Raw genomic sequence first — 15,700 nt, 5'->3', positions numbered from 1 at the left:
AGAGTTACACAGAGAGAGAAGATGCAGAGAGAGAGAGAGAGAGAGAGAGAGAGGTCTTCCATTCGATGGTTCACTACCCAGATGGCCACAACGGCCAGAGCTGCACCCATCCAAAACCAGGAGCCAGGAGCTTCCTCCCAGTCTCCCACGTGGGTGGCAGGGACCTAAGTACCTGGGCCATTTTCTGCAGCCTCCCCCAGACTCATTTGCAGGAGAGCTGGTTCGGAAGGGGGGGAGCTAGGACTCAGACCTGCACTCTGATGCCCCTGTGGGAAGTGGCAGCTTAACCAGTGCCAGGCCCCTTCAGAATTCCAAGCACCTGCCATGTTGGGGTCCCCTACACTGTGTCTTCAGTCCCACCCTGTCGCCTGAGTTCCCGGGCCGCGTGTCTAGACGCCGGCTTGGCACCTTCCCCTGAGGTCTCTACAACCACAAGAACTCAACCGCGCCCAAGGCTGAGGTCATCACCTCCTCCCTGAGTGTGGCCCCGTGAGCAGGAGCGGAGGGTGACTCAGAGGCTGTGCTGCTCTTTCTCTCTCTCCGCCTGGGTCACTTCCCCTTCCAACCTGACGCATCCCCCGCCCCGCATCGGGGGCCACAGACAGAAGCTGAGTCCGAGCAGGAAATGAAGCCCCAGAGAAAGAAAGCGAAAGGGGACGGGCGCCTCGCACCCCGCGGCACGGGGCTGAAGCACTTGGGGAACTGGGAAGAAGTGAGAGAGCCGAGGGACGCCCCGCCCGGCTCGGCGATCGCCCGCAGCCCCGGAGGGGCCTCTGCTGTTGCAGGTTCCCGAGGAAGCAGCTGAGGCGCTTGAGCAAGGAGCCTGAGGCTGGGTTACTGCTCTGGCCATGTTTGTGGCTGCTCTCGGCCGGGCCGTCCCGCATCCAAGGCAGGAAGATGGCGGCCACAAAAAAGGCGAACACGTCCCCGGTGTTGATCCACTCCGGGCTCCGGCGTGTTGTGGAAAGCGGAGATCACGTGCTGGGGCTAAGCCGACTCTGAAGATCGTCACCGGAGGCAGAGCGAAGCCGGGCATCCTCGCCACACGGCCCCGCCCCCGGGAACCAGAACCGCACCACGCCGTGCGGGCCCAAACGGGTGTGAGCGCTACAGCGGCAGCCCCTGTGATGGGGGAGGTGCTGCGGGGTTCACCTGGCTGTCACTGGCCCAGGGATTCTCCCACCCTAGAAGCCCAACTCAATGCTCCTGAGAAGTACGCCGTGCGCTTTCTTTTAAAACATAAAGCTGGTCAGAGCTCGTTTTTAAAGTTTCCACATACTGGCCCTGGTCTGGATTTTGCAAGATGTAAAGGAACCACTTGAGAAGCAGTAGGGTGGCCGCTGTCCAAGGCCCAGTGGGGGAGGGGTCGCTGCAAGAACAGGTGGGTGGCGTGGATGGACGGCGATGGGAAGGAGCATTAACTCCACGCAGGCACAAAACACCACCAACCAACCCCGAGAAGCAGAGTGTCTGTGATTCTGGGTGGGAAGGGCGTGAGTCGGAGGCAGCGGGCAGCTGCACCTGTGCCAGTCCTTGCCTCCACTCCACACCCAAGCATCAGGGCCCACACCCATCTGCTCCTCTCCTCCTAGACTTTTCCAAGACGATGACACCTGCCCGGACTCTCAGGAATTCCTGGGGGAGTAGCTCCACCAAGCAGAATCACTGGGTTGGGGTCTGGGGCCTCGACTGGGGAGGGTGGGGAAGGGTGGGTGCATCAGGGGATGAGAGAGGTCAACAAGCTTCCCACTGCCCGCACCGTTGCTGGTTGGCAGCCCTGGAGCCCTTGGCCACCAGGCCCAAAGACCAGTCGAGGCCCATGGGCCCCGAGGGGTCTGAGCTAACCTGAGCCACTGGGGCACAGCACAGCCCTGGGGCCACCGAGGCGAAGGTGAGGAGCTGCTGCCCTCGCCTCTCCACCCTGCCCCACCTGTCTGCTCCTTTCAGCCTGGCACCAGCGGCTTTTCCCCCTTTGGTCCTCTCTCTCTCTCTCTCTCTCTCTCTCTCTCTCTCTCTCTCTCTCTCAAGGCCCAGCTTTCTTCAGTGTCACACAGAGCAGGTGGAATCCCCTGTGGATTACAGACCCTGGGAAAGGAGTCTTTTGCAAGAGACACAGCCAGTGGGCTGAAGATTTAAACACCTCCTTCCTGCCTGCAGGCCGGCCCTGGCTGGGGTGGAGATGGTTCTGGGCCAGGCGGGAGGGTGAGAAAATCTGAGAAAGGCCCACTGGACCCCATCCTGCATCTCAGCTCCAGGCTCTTACTGCCCGCTTCTTGGCACTGGGTACCCCAAACCCAGCAGAGGGACACAAGCATCCTGATTGCATCTGCTCTGCCAGGTGTCATGTGTCCCACACGGTCAGTCAGACACCCGGGGCAGCAAGGGGGTGCACCCACCCCTGCTCCTCCCCCAGGCTCTTTCTTCCTGTTCCTGTCTTGAGAGAGGCTCGCTCCTCAGAAAATGGAGTCCAGAATCAGATGGGCTTCCTGGAAAAGGAACGTGGTGAGTGGCGGACTGGCAGGAGGGGAGGGGCTGTTTCCTTCCTCTTTTCTGGTCCGTGAGTCCCTGCTGTCTGTGTGACTGGCTCACTACAGTGCGCCAGCATGGGGCAGCTGCTGCCCCCAGTGGCTCTGCTGCTTCTAGGTAAGTCTTGGTGGCCCCGGCTGAGGGAGAAGCTCCAGCTGTCCTGGGTTCAGCATGGACTCCTTTCCACGCTGAGGTGGGACCGCCAGCCAGGGACGGGACCTGTACCGTGTCTACCACCGCATTTAGCTTCCACGACGAACCTGACCCCTGGGGGACAAGAGAGGAGGAGGCAGCTGGTTCTGACTGGGGCATAATCAGGGGGTGCAGGGTGAGTGTGAGGTCACTCACCTCCCCCCAGGCCTCAGTTTCCCTCTGTGGGCACTGGAGAGTATGCCAAGGGGGGCCTGAGGGCTGGCCTTCCAGGGGTCCTCCGTGAGTTTTCGTTTCCACCCTCCCCAGGGGCTGGGGTTGAGGTTGTGTCTGACTTGATCAGGGATCCATCTGTGCCCTGAACCTGGGAGTTTGCTCAGGGAGCAAGGAGTAGGCAGGGCGCGAGGGGCTCTGGTGCAGGTCGGTGCCCAGGGGCAGGCAGCAGCACAAGTGTCCATGAGCGCTCTCTGGGCTCCCAGGGCAGGCGTGAGCGGGGTCCCAGTTCAGTCCCCACCTGCCGCCCCCGATGGCCGCCCGGCTCAGTGTCGCCTGCACTCTTGTCTCTTGCAGCCTCAGCTTCCTCGCGGGCTGGTGAGTTTGCTTCATGTCTGGGATTGATCAAGGGAGGCACGTGAGAGCTGCTGGCCACAGGTTGTTGGGAAATGACCATCGCATGGGCAATGGCTGAGGTGGGGCTGGCGGGGCAGTTCCCCCAACACGGCGGGCCTCGTCCCCGGGCTCGTCTGGCCAGTTTTCCTCAACAGACAGGACAGCCCTAAAGTGGGGCTCCAGGCCAAGACGCTCACAGGCTGAGTCAGTGGCTCTGCCTGAGCCGCCCATGGTGGTTGTGCAACAGGCTCCTTGGGCTTCTCCCGGGGCAGGGCCAGCCGGGCCCCGCCAGCCCTGCGTCCTCACCCCGTGTTCTCCCGCCTCCGCAGTGGATGTCCCCAAGGCAGTGGTGATCCTGGACCCTCCGTGGGCCAGCGTGCTCAAGGACGACCATGTGACTCTCAAGTGCCAGGGGCCCCACCCTGCTGGGGACAACACCACACAGTGGCTGCACAATGGGAGCCTCCTCTCCAGCCAGGCCCCCGCCTACACCATCACAGCTGCCAGGGCTGAAGACGGGGGCGAGTACAGGTGCCAGACGGGCCTGTCCTCGCTCAGCGACCCAGTGCAGCTGCGTGTCCATCTCGGTGAGTCTGTGCAGGGAAGAGGGACTGCACCACTGATGGGGGAGGCGAGCGGCCCTGAAACGCTGGGGAGTCAGGAGCTGAAGGAACCAGAGCAAGACAAGGGCATCGCAGACAGAGCAGCCGCTCTAGCCGTCCACAGGCCTTCCGCAGATGTCCAGGCCCCCGTGTAACAGACAGGTCTGGGGCCTTCGCCCCTGCAGGAGTCCCGTCCATACAGCGTGCACACAGGGCAAGGTGCCACCGGACGTCAGGGCACGGCACTGATGCTGGCTCCGACACACAGATCCCTAAGCCACTTCCCAAACCACCCCGAATCCCCTGGTGACGTCTCGCCCCTCCCTGCCCGTCATGCCACACTCAGACCTGCCCTGCAGATAAAGCTGGCCATGTCTCCCCGCTCTCAGTGCACGGCTACCGTTAAGCATGGAGTGGGAGTCTGTGTGCTCCTAGCAGCATCCAGGCATCAGGTGCCTGGAGGGGAAATATTTGGAGGCAGGGTCTTCCCTGGTGTCAGCTTGCAAGCCTGGCTCCCCTTCCATGGCTGCCTCATTTGTGCAATGTCTGTGAGTGGAGCAAGCCCGCAGGGAAGGCAGGTGCAGTGGACAGAGGCGGATCTGTAGCTGAGGTTCCGTGAACTGGGCCCATGCAGCTGGGGTGTGTGGCTCCTTTGCCTCTGACCGCCCAGCAGACGCAGCCCTCACTCCCCAGAGCTCCAAGAAGGAAGTCAGTGGCCACCTAAGTCCAAATAAAATGGGAAATTGTCAAGAGGCAGCAATGGCGAAATCAAGCCTAGGATTCCTTGGCCTTGAACTCGCTCTAGATCCTGGCTATAGATGTCAGCCCACAGGCTGCAGTAGCCTTGGCCGTGAGCATGATGGTCACCAGGCGACCTCCTGGTCACCCCGGAGGACTCAGTTCTTGGTGTCTCCCTCTGAGAAGATCTCTGCACTGGCTCAGGTGCAGTGGCTTTGCTGCACTCTCGCTGGGCTGCAGCCGCTGTCCTCAGCCCGCTGTCACTTACCACAGTGCACTCTGATGACTTCTGAGAAGTGAGCTTCCCGCAAGACTGTGGATTCCGTGAGGGTGGGGACCGCGTGTCTCAGTCATGTGGGCCGCCCAGTGTGCACACTGCCTGCATGTTGTGAGTGCTCAATAGAAGGTGCTGGCCAAGTGTACGTGTGGACATTCACGGAGTCCATGATCAGACTGACCGGAACAGGTGTGGCCCCCAAAGGCCACCTGACTACCCTTTAGCCATAGCCTAGCCTCTCTCCTCTGAAAACGTCAGAGATATATACAGCCATGGCCTTTCTTGATAATGCTGTATCTTTTTTAATAAAATATTTATTTGAAAGGAAGAGTGACAGAGAGAGAGAGAGAGACAGAAGACAGATGCACGCATAGAGAGAGACATAGAGAGTTAGACCCGTTGGTTTATTCCCAAATGCCTGCAGCAACTTGGGCTAGGCCTGACGCAAGCAAGGAACCAGAGATGGGCCTCCCACCTATTGGGGCCATCATCTTCTGCCTCCCAGGGCAGGCACGAGCAGGAACTGCATCTGCAGTAGAATCAGGAGTCGATACAGGCCCTCTGATACAGGCCGCACGTGTCCCAGATGGCAGCTTAGCCCATTATGCCACAATGCCTGCAAAAAATGTTGTATTTGGTAAGAAATAAAGATTACCTTCTGTTCAGTAAATCTTCCTGCTAGAGAGCCTTCATCAAAACATTTCTACCGGTTTGGTTTAGCGTGAGGCAGAAGGCTTTCTAAATTATAGTAAATTTTAGTTTGTCCTTATTATAAAAGTCATTTGGGTTCAACATAACAATATATATTAAAATTGGGCCTGCAGTGGCAGCATCCCATATTGGTGCTGGTTCAATCCCAGCTGCTCAGCTTCCAACCCCGCTCTCTGCTAATGTGCCTGAGAAAGCAGCAGACGACGGTCCAAGTGCTTGAGGCCCTGCCACCCACAGGGGAGGCCCGGATAGAGTTCCAGGCTCCTGGCTTCAACCTGACCCAGCCCTGACTGTAGCGGTCACTTGGGGAGTGAACAAGCAGGTTGCAGATTTCTCTCTCTGTTGCTCCCTGTCTCTATGTAACTCTGCCTTTCAAATAAATAAAATCATATATATATATATATATACACACACATACATACATACATGGAAGGAAATGGACTTGTTTAAAAAGATTTATTTGAAAGGCAGAGGTACAGAGAGGGAGCTCTCCCATCCACTCCTCAAATGGCCTCAATAGCTGGGGCTGGGCCAGGCTGAAACCAGCAGTCAGGAGCTTCTTCCGGTCTCCCAAGTGAGTGCAGGGGCCCAAGGACTTCTGCTGCTTCCCCAGGTGCATGAGCAAGGAGCAGGATTGGAGGTGGAGCAGCTGGGACTTGAACTGGCGCCCATATGAGAGACTCTGCACAGGTGGTGACCTAATCTATTAGGGCACAGTGCTGGCCCTCCTTTATAAATATTCTTTATATTCTACCATTTTCACTGATCATTGTCTCGGGAACGCGTTCTCGTGTCACTGTGTTCAGGTGCCTCATCATCTTACATTTCCGGGCCCCTCTTGACCATGACTTCAGGTTCTGAGTCCGACAACTTGGTGGACGGTGGGGGAACAGGTGTCCTGGGGACGTAAGGATTCTCTCTTCTGAAGGCTGTGCTCAGAGATAAGACGCCCTCGCTGAGGCCTGGACGCTTCAGACACCGCCATTATCTCGGGCACCCAGCCCCGCCCCCAACGGTAATACAGCCCCTCCTCCATGGTCCTGCAGCCGCCATTGGCCACCTGACCCCTGCCTGCTCAGCAGTCATTCAATAGCTCCACAACTGCCTCTTCCTTCTCAAACCCCCCTCTTCTCTAAGGGGCAAATCGGCACTTACAAGGGCAGCGTTCACTGTCTGCTCCAGGACCTGCTGTAGTCCCCGGCCCCTGCCATTGCGGGTCCGGGTCCAGCGTGTAGGCAGCCTGCAGAGGGAGACCCCGGCCTCGCTTCTCAGCCCCCTCAGCGCTCAGCCCTCTGCGCTCTCCTCACCTTCTGACCACGTGGTGGTGTGTCCTCTTCCCGGTTAGATGGAAGGCCTTGGTGTGACGTGCGCGCTGGGGCAGGCCAGCTTTTCCCCAAAGGGAGCCAGCGGAGGATGGCCCTGGGGTCCGGCGGTCCGTGTCCCCTTCACAGGAGCTCGCCACGGAGAGCTGAGGCAAGCGGGTGTCTGTGGTTTCAGGCTGGCTGGTGCTGCAGGCCCCGCGGTGGGTGTTCCAGGAAGGGGAGCCCATGCAGCTGAGGTGCCACAGCTGGAAGAACAGGAACCTGCACAAGGTCACCTATCTCCACAATGGCAGAGGCCTGAGGTATTTTCATCAAAATTCCGACCTGCACATTCCAGAAGCCACGCGCAACCACAGTGGCTCCTACTTCTGCAGGGGCCTCATCGGGCACCACAACGTGTCCTCGGAGACTGTGACCATCACTGTTCAAGGTGAGGACCGCTCAGCCCTAGCGAGCCGGGGCCCGTGCGTGGAGCCGGCACTGCCCTCTGGGGAAGGCAGACTTCTCGGCGTGGGTCCCTCCTGAGACCGGCAGGGAGGCCGAAGTGCCTGATGGCGGGGAGGCTTGGCCACTGTGTGTCAGCCTGTTCCTCTCGTGACGCTCAGAGGTGTCATCGACTCTGCAGCGCGACAGAGGAGCAGAAGCCACAGCTCCTCCCCCATAAGCATGCATGTCCTTGCCACAAGCCAAGTCGGGTCCCTATCCTGCTGGCCCATCCCTCCCTGCCCTCCTCAAGGCCCAGCCAAGATGCACCCTGGCCGGAGCCCCTCATCCCCTCGCAGACAGGGCCCAGGCCCGGCTCCGCCCTGCCCCTGACTCACCACGGGCCCGAGGGTGGGCCCCCTCATCTGCCTGAGCCTCCTGGGCCTCTCCTGGAGCGGGGCAGTTGGCCTGCGCTGGGCGCCTTTTGCTTGGCACATTGATGCCAGCTGCACCTGTGACCAGCATGGCGGGCCTGTGCGACGTCGTGGGGTCGCTAATGCTGACTCCACTTACAGGCGCAGTCAATAAACCAATAATAAAGAAAGAAAGGTGTCTCTAAGGCCATGCCAAGAACTCCAGTGCCTGTGTTGAGCCATCAGGAAACATGTAGGAATTGGACAGGCTCCAGAACCCTACGACAGAATCTCCGAGTCCTTAGGGAGACACGTCCCATTTTACAGACGACACAATTATTTGACAACTTCCCAATTGTCACACAAAAGCCAGCTCCAGCCTGACCTGCTGAACACTCCTGTCGCCTCCCCACCTGGCAAGCAAAGCTGTGGCCCAGGGTTTGGTGACTGTGCCCGCTCGGGGAGCACTAAGCAGGAGTCAGTGGGAGGAAGCACAGGCTTCCCCCACACACACCCCCCACTCCCTAGAGCCTGTCTCTTGACAGGTGTAAGGAAGACCCCCCTACACTCCCTACAGCCTGTCTCTTGGCAGGTGTAATGAAGACCCCCCCATTCCCTAGAGCCTGTCTCTTGGCAGGTGTAAGGAAGACCCCCCCATTCCCTAGAGCCTGTCTCTTGGCAGGTGTAAGGAAGACACCCCCCCCCCCACTCCCTAGAGCCTGTCTCTTGGCAGGTGTAAGGAAGACGGCCCCTGGTGACCTCACTGATGACTCTGCATGTCTGCCTGAACGGCTGTCATTGTTCTCATCTCTCCGCACCTCCTACCAGGTCCAGTAAATCCGGTCGTCTCGTCCTCCGTTCTCCCGTGGCACCAGATCGCCTTCTGCCTGGTGATGGGACTCCTGCTTGCAGCGGACACGGGGCTGTACTTCTCCGTGCAGAGAGACCTCCGGAGCTCACATAGAGCCAGGAAGGAGCACACACTGGGAAAGAGCCTGGGCTCTCAGGACAAGTGACCCCTGACCCTGGGGGAAATGAAAGGGCGGTGGCAGCAGAGCTCCCAATGTCCCCCTGAGTTTGCCATGTTCTCATCCCCACCCGGCATCTCTGCCAGCAGCAGGAAGAGACCCGCAGGGCCCTCCCCAGTGGAAGGAAGAGGCCTGTGATCTCCAAGTGCCAACAGTGATGCCCGGGGGACCCAAATCTCAGAGATTCACGAACCCTCTGTCCAGCCCAACCACTCCCTCACAGCAAATCAGCTCTGGATGGTGACCCTTTAAATGCACAGAAGTCGGTGCTGGCCCTGTGGCTCAGTAGGTTAAACCTCTGCCCGCAGCCATCCCATGTGGCCGCACGTTCTAGTCCCAGCTGCTCCTCTTCTGACCCAGCTCTCTGCTATGGCCTGGGAATGCAGTGGAAGATGGATGAAATGCTTGGGCCCCTGCACCTGTGTGGGAGTCCCAGCTCCTGGCTCCTGGCTCTAGATCAGCTCAGCTCCGGCCATTGTGGCCATCTGGGGAGTGAATCAGTGGATGGAAGACCTTTTTCTCTCATTGTCTGTAACTCCACCTCTCAAATAAACAATAAATAAAATCTTTTTTAAAATGCATAGACGTTGCTCCCATACATGGGTAAGTAAATCAGGGAAGGAATGGTTGCGGTGGCGCCCAAAGCACAGCTGTTGCAGGTTGCCGGTCAGAGACCCCCAGACGCCCTGCAGACAGAGCGTGGGAGCGGCAGGAGACCTCGGCCAGGCAGCAGAAGGCTGAGAAGGAGCAGGGTGGTCCCAGGGAGAAAAGGGGCCTGGGTGGGGACAAGGGACTGGGGGCAGGCTGGGGGATGGAAAAGACCACAGCAGCTCGCTGCCCCGGGTTGACCTAAGTGGACAGAGACTTCTCGGTGTCTGGAAGAGAAAGCACAGCAAGGAAGAGGCACCCAGCAGTGCCGGGGAGGAGCAGCCTGGGGCTGAGACACTTTGGGTGTGGGGGGGAGGTTAGCGCGAGGACAGGCAAGGACAACGAAACCAGCTTTCCTGCTTCCGTGTGGAATTCAGGTGTAGCTGGGTTCACGGCACTGATGGCACCAAGGTTCGACCACCAATAGCAAAGGTTCTGAGCTCCCCGGAGTTAAGTGATGGCACCGCGTCCCTGGGCAGCCAGCTCCCATGGGCGTGGGGGCTGGGGTGGAGAGGCCATCGTTGCCCACGGAAGAGAGCTGTAGCTCAGCCCTGCTGCTTTAGAAGTCGCAAACATGAAGCTCTTTGCAGGGTCTTGCCTGCTGCTCTCACCGAGGTGGACAAAGCCCTGGGAACGAAGCCCGAGCAATCCTCTCTCGCTTTCATTTCTTGATCAAAATGCCATCAGAGCTTGGCTAAGGTTGATGAGAAGCCCTCTTCCCGCAGCAGCCATTGGCCCACGGGGCGCGTGGATCCGCCAGCGCCCTTTCCACAGCTGCCCAGCGGGTGCTGCGGGGGGTGCAGCCGGCGGCGCGGGTGGGCATCGGAGGGGCTCGGAGCACTGCGGCGGGAGGGGGAAGCCGCGGCCAGGCAGGAGGTGGAGGCCTGGGCCCAGGCAGAGCCACAGCCTGACTGCCTGCGCGGTGCGCTACAAACCGAAGCGATTCGGGGCCATCTGCGACTATTCGGTGAGATTGAGGGCCAGACAGGGGCGTTGGGAAACCACGGCACTCCGCTCACACGTGTTAGTCTAAGCGCTGAAGATACCAGATGGGCGCAGGCGCCATCCGTGCAGCAGCTTTCCTTCTAGTGGGAAAGACAGGGCCACAGAGGGGCCGCAGGGCAGCGGCTGGAGCTTCCGTCTGGTGGCGAAGGATGCAGAGCAGTTGGTTAGGCCAAGAGTGGAGAAAGGCCAAGGGTCCCTGGGCCAGGATTTAAAGCCCGAGCCCGGGCAGAAGCGGGCGGTTTGGTCCTGCTGGGATCGCAGGGCCAGGGAGGGACAGGAGACAGTCCCGGGGCCCATCAAGAGGGGCACCGCCTCGGCGCCGAGGAAATCGTGTGGGGCCCCGCGAGCCGCGGAGGGAGCTTGAAGACCTGAGGTTTGTCTCCCAGGCCTCTCTGGCCGCAGCCAGGAGGGCGGACGCGAAGGAGAGCTGGAGCCAGGGAGCCAGGGAGGCGGGCGCAGTGAGTGCGGCGGCCCCCGGGGAAGAGAGGATGGGGACGAAGGAGCACGGTCCCCGACATCCAGGCGCCGACTCCGGGGGTGCGGGCAGCGGGGCGCCGCAGGGCTGATCCCGGGCTCGCTAACTCGTGCTCAGGTGAGAGCTTCCGGGCAAAGTCGGGCCAGACACAGATTTTCATCTTCCTGGTAGCGGCGCCGCCCTCCCTTCCTGCCTTCAGAGTCCTGGAGCCGGCTGGAAGGCGCACTGATGCGAATCAAAACACGAATTGGGAACCTGAGGGCCGGCCCGGATACCGGAAAGCGCACGGGCAGAGGTCAGAAGTCCCAGAGCGGCCGCGGTCCCCCGGCGCAGGGCTCATAAAAGAGCTCAGCTACGTCCCTGGGTGGGCTCGAACCACCAACCTTTCGGTTAACAGCCGAACGCGCTAACCGATTGCGCCACAGAGACAGGCGGGGGCCGGTGCTGCCGCCAAGTCAGTTCACCGAAAACGGAATTGACGGCGCTGCTTTCGTCTGCGAGCGCGGCGGAGCCCGCGGGGGCGCGGCTGCTAACCCGAGTGACTCAGGGCTTTGGTCGGCGTCACCGTCCGCTTAGCTCTGCGCCGGGACCCGGCTTCTACCCAGAAGCAACTCCGGGAATCCGAAACGGACGGTCTCCGGGGTCCAGGCGCTCAGCTGCTTTCGCTGTTTGAAGATGAACGCCACTAAGCCTTTTGGCTGATCTACACGATTCATGTGTGCATGTGTTCGTGCGTGTATAATTAGCTTATTTGGGGGGAAATCAAAAACGTACTATCGTGGGTCCAGTTGTCTGGCAAACGTATCTAAGTCAAGGACAGCGCAGCTGTGGGGTCTTAGCCTCCCGGACAGAACACAAATGCCTGTAACTTAAGGACCCTCGTAGTCACATGTCCAGGTCCCAATGTCTGACGGCAGAGACCCCTCCCGCTCTTGTTCCTCCCTCCTCAACTAAGGGATCTTCCTCAGAGCTGGGCCCAACAGCCATTCTTCACATTGCCCAAGTCCCAGGGCCCGCGCACAGCCTCCTGCCTCTCTGTGCCTCCACCCCCTGCGCTGTGCGCTCCAGCGCAGGTGCGGGTCAGAGTGCAGTGATCCTCAGGGAAGTGAGGATGCTTCAGACATGGGTATGCAGGTGCAGCGATTCACACACATGCATACACGCACACGAGGGAGCCGCGAAAAACTCGTGTAAAAATGGAAATAAAAGAGAATTCGAATTAGGAACATGTTGAAGCCCTGGCATATGCTTGTTAAATGGCTTTTAACAGAAATATGGAATTTTATCCTGAGAACTTCTGTGTGTGTGAAAAAAAAAAAATCCTTTCTCTTACAATGTTAGGATAGATGAATCTTGTTGTAGCTGTAGTTGTTTCAGTAATTTCTTAAAACAGGAAGTTGCCAAAACGGGAGGGAGGGATTTTGCTCATGTGTGAAGTCCAACTTGAGCTTGACCTCCTTTGTCAGATTAGACACAGAAATAGGACGTTATTACTTTCCAGATTATTCTAAAGACAGACATTTGTTATGCTTCACTTCACGTGTACGTAAAAGCAATCTAAAAAGAAGGAAGGGAAAAGAGAAATTAAGCAGCATTTAGAAAGAGCAAAAGACAAAAATGCAGGCCAAAAGAAAGCACAAAATGAGGTAGAGAAATTAAACCACACTGGTTAAAAGTTGAAGCTAATTGTAATCAGTTTTATTCTGCTTAGCAGAGTGATATTAAGATATAAAGAGTCAGAAAGATCACATGGAAAAGAATGGGAAAAGATGCAACTGAAATATTCTAAAAAAAGGGGGGGGGGAGGTGGGGTATGGCTAAAAACTATCAGACAGGGATGAAGATGACCACCATATAATAATAAACATGAAACTTAGGATGAACATATAATAATTCTAAATGTCTATATCCAATAAAATCTCATTAAAATGTCAAAGCAGAAATTGTTAGGCAAAAACCAAAATGCACCCTGGTGACCACAGTGAGAGGGTGCCTTGGATTTCTTGCAACACTGGACAAGTCAAGCAGAGAAATGGAAGACATGTATAGCCAGTGCCTATTCTGATTGGTCTGTGCCATGCCTGTTAAACCCCTCGACAAAAGAATCACCTTCGGGGTTCCTCCTTTAGCTCTTCCTTGCACCCCCAAAAGCCAGCCCCCACACCTCTGCTGGCCACAGGAAACTCTAGGCGGCCACTTCCAGGAAAGCCACTCAATGCAACCCATTCTGAAGGCCCAGGACATAGGTCTCCAGGACAGGGCAGCCTGAACTCTGGTCCATTTAGTGAGTGTCCAGTGTCAGAAGACTGTGGGCCTACTAGGAGTCAGTATTACCCTGCAGTCACCCCTGTTTGTGGCTGCTTGTATGCAGACTGCAGCCGCTGTGGGGCCTCAGGACTAAAAGTCAGGAATTACAGGGAAAGCAGGCAGGCCACACTGAAGGCATTGGCCAGGTGCTGTGGCCTCTACTGTCACTGCTGGTCCTCCTGGGACAGGACAGAGGCTGGGGGGCATTGGGAGCAAAAGGGAGGTTTGCATCTAAAGGATGGCTGACGTGTGAGTGAGACTTTTTTTTAAAGATTTTTCTTATTTATTTGTTTGAAAAGCAGAGTTATAGACAGAGAGAGGGAGGGAGGGGGGGGAGAGAGAGAGAGAGAGAGAGAGAGAGAGAATCTTCCATCTGCTGGTCCACTCCCCAGATGGCTACAACAGCCAAGGCTGAGCCAAGCCGAAGCCAGGAGCCACTTCCAGGTTTCCCACGTGGGTGCAGAGACCCAAGCATCCGGGCCATTTTCTGCTGCTTTCCCAGGCACATTAGCAGGGAGCTGGATTGGAAATGGAACAGCCACAACTTGAACCAGCAGCCAAATGGGATACTGGCGCTGCAGGGGGCAGTTTAACCCTTTGTGTTACAGTGCGGGCACTGGGATAAGACTTTTTTAAAGTCCAAATATCCTGCCACCTCAGGTCTTAACAACATTAATTTAGTAATAGAAAGGATAAACAATACTTGCTCACTGCCAGGCTGCATTCTAAACACACATCACATCTTTTGAGAAATATAATTGTCATGTTTATATTACCTGCTTTGCAGGTCAGGAAGTTGAGACAAAGAGAGCCAGGCTTGGAACATGGGTAGCACAGCAGAGTTCACAGCTTGTAACCACTACTCTCTGTTGCCTCATCCAGCCTGAATGGGTGGTGCTAACCTAATTATATATTCAATCCACTAATTAACTTCTGTATAAAAGAGATGGCAAATATATGAAACCTTCAGACAATATTGTAAAGGCTGGAAAATCTGTGAATATAGTTGCTCTTAGTTCAACAGAGGACAAAGGATTCAGCATCATAAACACTACCTTAGGAAAAAATGTCTACTGATTAAGAATATAAGTCACCTAATGACTATGAGTTGATTGAGAATTGGAGGAATTTGGTCCCCAGCAAAATTGGGGCCCTGCCTCTCTCCCAAAGAACTCAGCTCCAACTCCAAATTTCACTCGAGTACATGTGATTGGCGAAAGCTAAGTCATGCCCACTCTCCATGACCCTAAACAAACAAACAAAAAAAACCAAATAAAACCCAAACCCAATTTAAAGAAACAACCTTCCCGCCCCATCCCAACATGGGACCATTAGGGAATGAGAAGACAAAAAGTTTTAGAGAATGAGATAGTGGTAGACCACAAATATGAGTGTACTGCATAGACTGAGGCAGGGCTGTGTGCTTAAAAGACAGCCTGTAGCAGGGGGGTAGCAGCAAGGCTTGTGTTGAGTCCACCTGCCTCCATCCAAACCCCTGTAGAAAAGCCTCCGACAAGTGCCGTAGAGAAACCTTTATACCATCTCAATCACCGGCAACATCCAAGAGAAATCCTGCAATGTCTTGGGTTTCTGACGAGCATGTTGTGACCCAAGGTGAGTCTGGAGACAAGACCATCCTAGAAATCAAACTGTGTGCATCACTCACACAGTTAAATGTCACAAAACAGGAGCCGGAAATGATGCAAAGGACGGCGGGGCAAAGCGCAAGCCACTGGCTCACAGCATCCAATGGCGAGCTTGATGACTTCCGGTTTCACCATTAACTTCGGGTGGATCCAAGGGATGGGACGGGAATCAAGGAGGGGAGGGGGCAGAGTGCGTATTCTGCTTTCTTGTCGAGATGTGGATGTGCAGGTGAGGACCCCGGACCCTGCCACTTGCAATCAGTGACTGAGGGACGGGCTAGTGCACCAGGCGAACCGAGAACCATCAGGTAGGGGTGGGGAGGAGAGTTACAGACTTACTTCATGTCACATCTGAAGCCAATTTGCAATTTAACCAGAGAGATAATGCAATAATAATAATAATAATAAACAAAAAATCACCATTTTTTAAAAAGTTAAAAATTGATCTGCTGTTGAGGTGAGAAAGACTTTTTCCAGGGCTGAACAAGAAAGACACTCTCGGGGAAAATAAATGACTACATAAAAACTGGAAACCCCGGAACACCAGGCACCGTGAATAAAAGCAAAAAGCAGTCCTAGTTTCCATTACGGTGGAGTAGCTGGCGTGCACCTAGTGAGAAAAAACAACAAAAGGCTCTAGATAAAGCTTTCATAAGAAGCTGTTTGAAGGCTGTAGAGCAATCAAATGAGACGGAAAATAAAGAGGATCCAAGCCTTTAAGGTGTCGGTTCTGCGGGCACTCAGGCTGTAGGTCAGCCAGGTTCAAGCTTACACAAAAATACCATCTTACGGGTCATAAGCGCCAGGGGAGTGTGGAGAG

The 15,700-nt window shown here is 56.3% G+C and overlaps 1 protein-coding gene and 1 non-coding gene across 3 annotated transcripts; one reads left to right on the top strand and one right to left on the bottom strand.

The window, feature by feature from the left end:
- Nucleotides 1-2,443: 2,443 nt before the first annotated feature.
- On the top strand, nucleotides 2,444-9,347 carry FCGR3B (Fc gamma receptor IIIb). 2 transcript variants are annotated; one of them, XM_062193729.1, is made up of 5 exons: nucleotides 2,444-2,502; nucleotides 3,247-3,267; nucleotides 3,615-3,872; nucleotides 7,111-7,365; nucleotides 8,600-9,347. In XM_062193729.1, the coding sequence occupies exons 1-5, from the start codon at nucleotides 2,478-2,480 to the stop codon at nucleotides 8,785-8,787; spliced, it is 747 nt and encodes a 248-aa protein (XP_062049713.1). In that variant the 5' UTR covers nucleotides 2,444-2,477; the 3' UTR covers nucleotides 8,788-9,347. The 2 variants fall into 2 exon arrangements, with proteins under 2 accessions (XP_062049713.1, XP_062049712.1); XM_062193728.1 differs by lacking the exon at nucleotides 2,444-2,502 and adding an exon at nucleotides 2,572-2,643.
- A 1,935-nt stretch (nucleotides 9,348-11,282) lies between these two features.
- Nucleotides 11,283-11,356, bottom strand: TRNAN-GUU (transfer RNA asparagine (anticodon GUU)). Its single transcript has one exon. It is a non-coding gene; the product is annotated as a tRNA-Asn (tRNA).
- Between the last annotated feature and the right edge of the window lie 4,344 nt (nucleotides 11,357-15,700).

Source organism: Lepus europaeus, chromosome 5, assembly GCF_033115175.1.
Source record: "Lepus europaeus isolate LE1 chromosome 5, mLepTim1.pri, whole genome shotgun sequence".
Classification (NCBI taxonomy): domain Eukaryota; kingdom Metazoa; phylum Chordata; class Mammalia; order Lagomorpha; family Leporidae; genus Lepus; species Lepus europaeus.
This window is presented reverse-complemented; position numbering and strand designations above follow the sequence as displayed.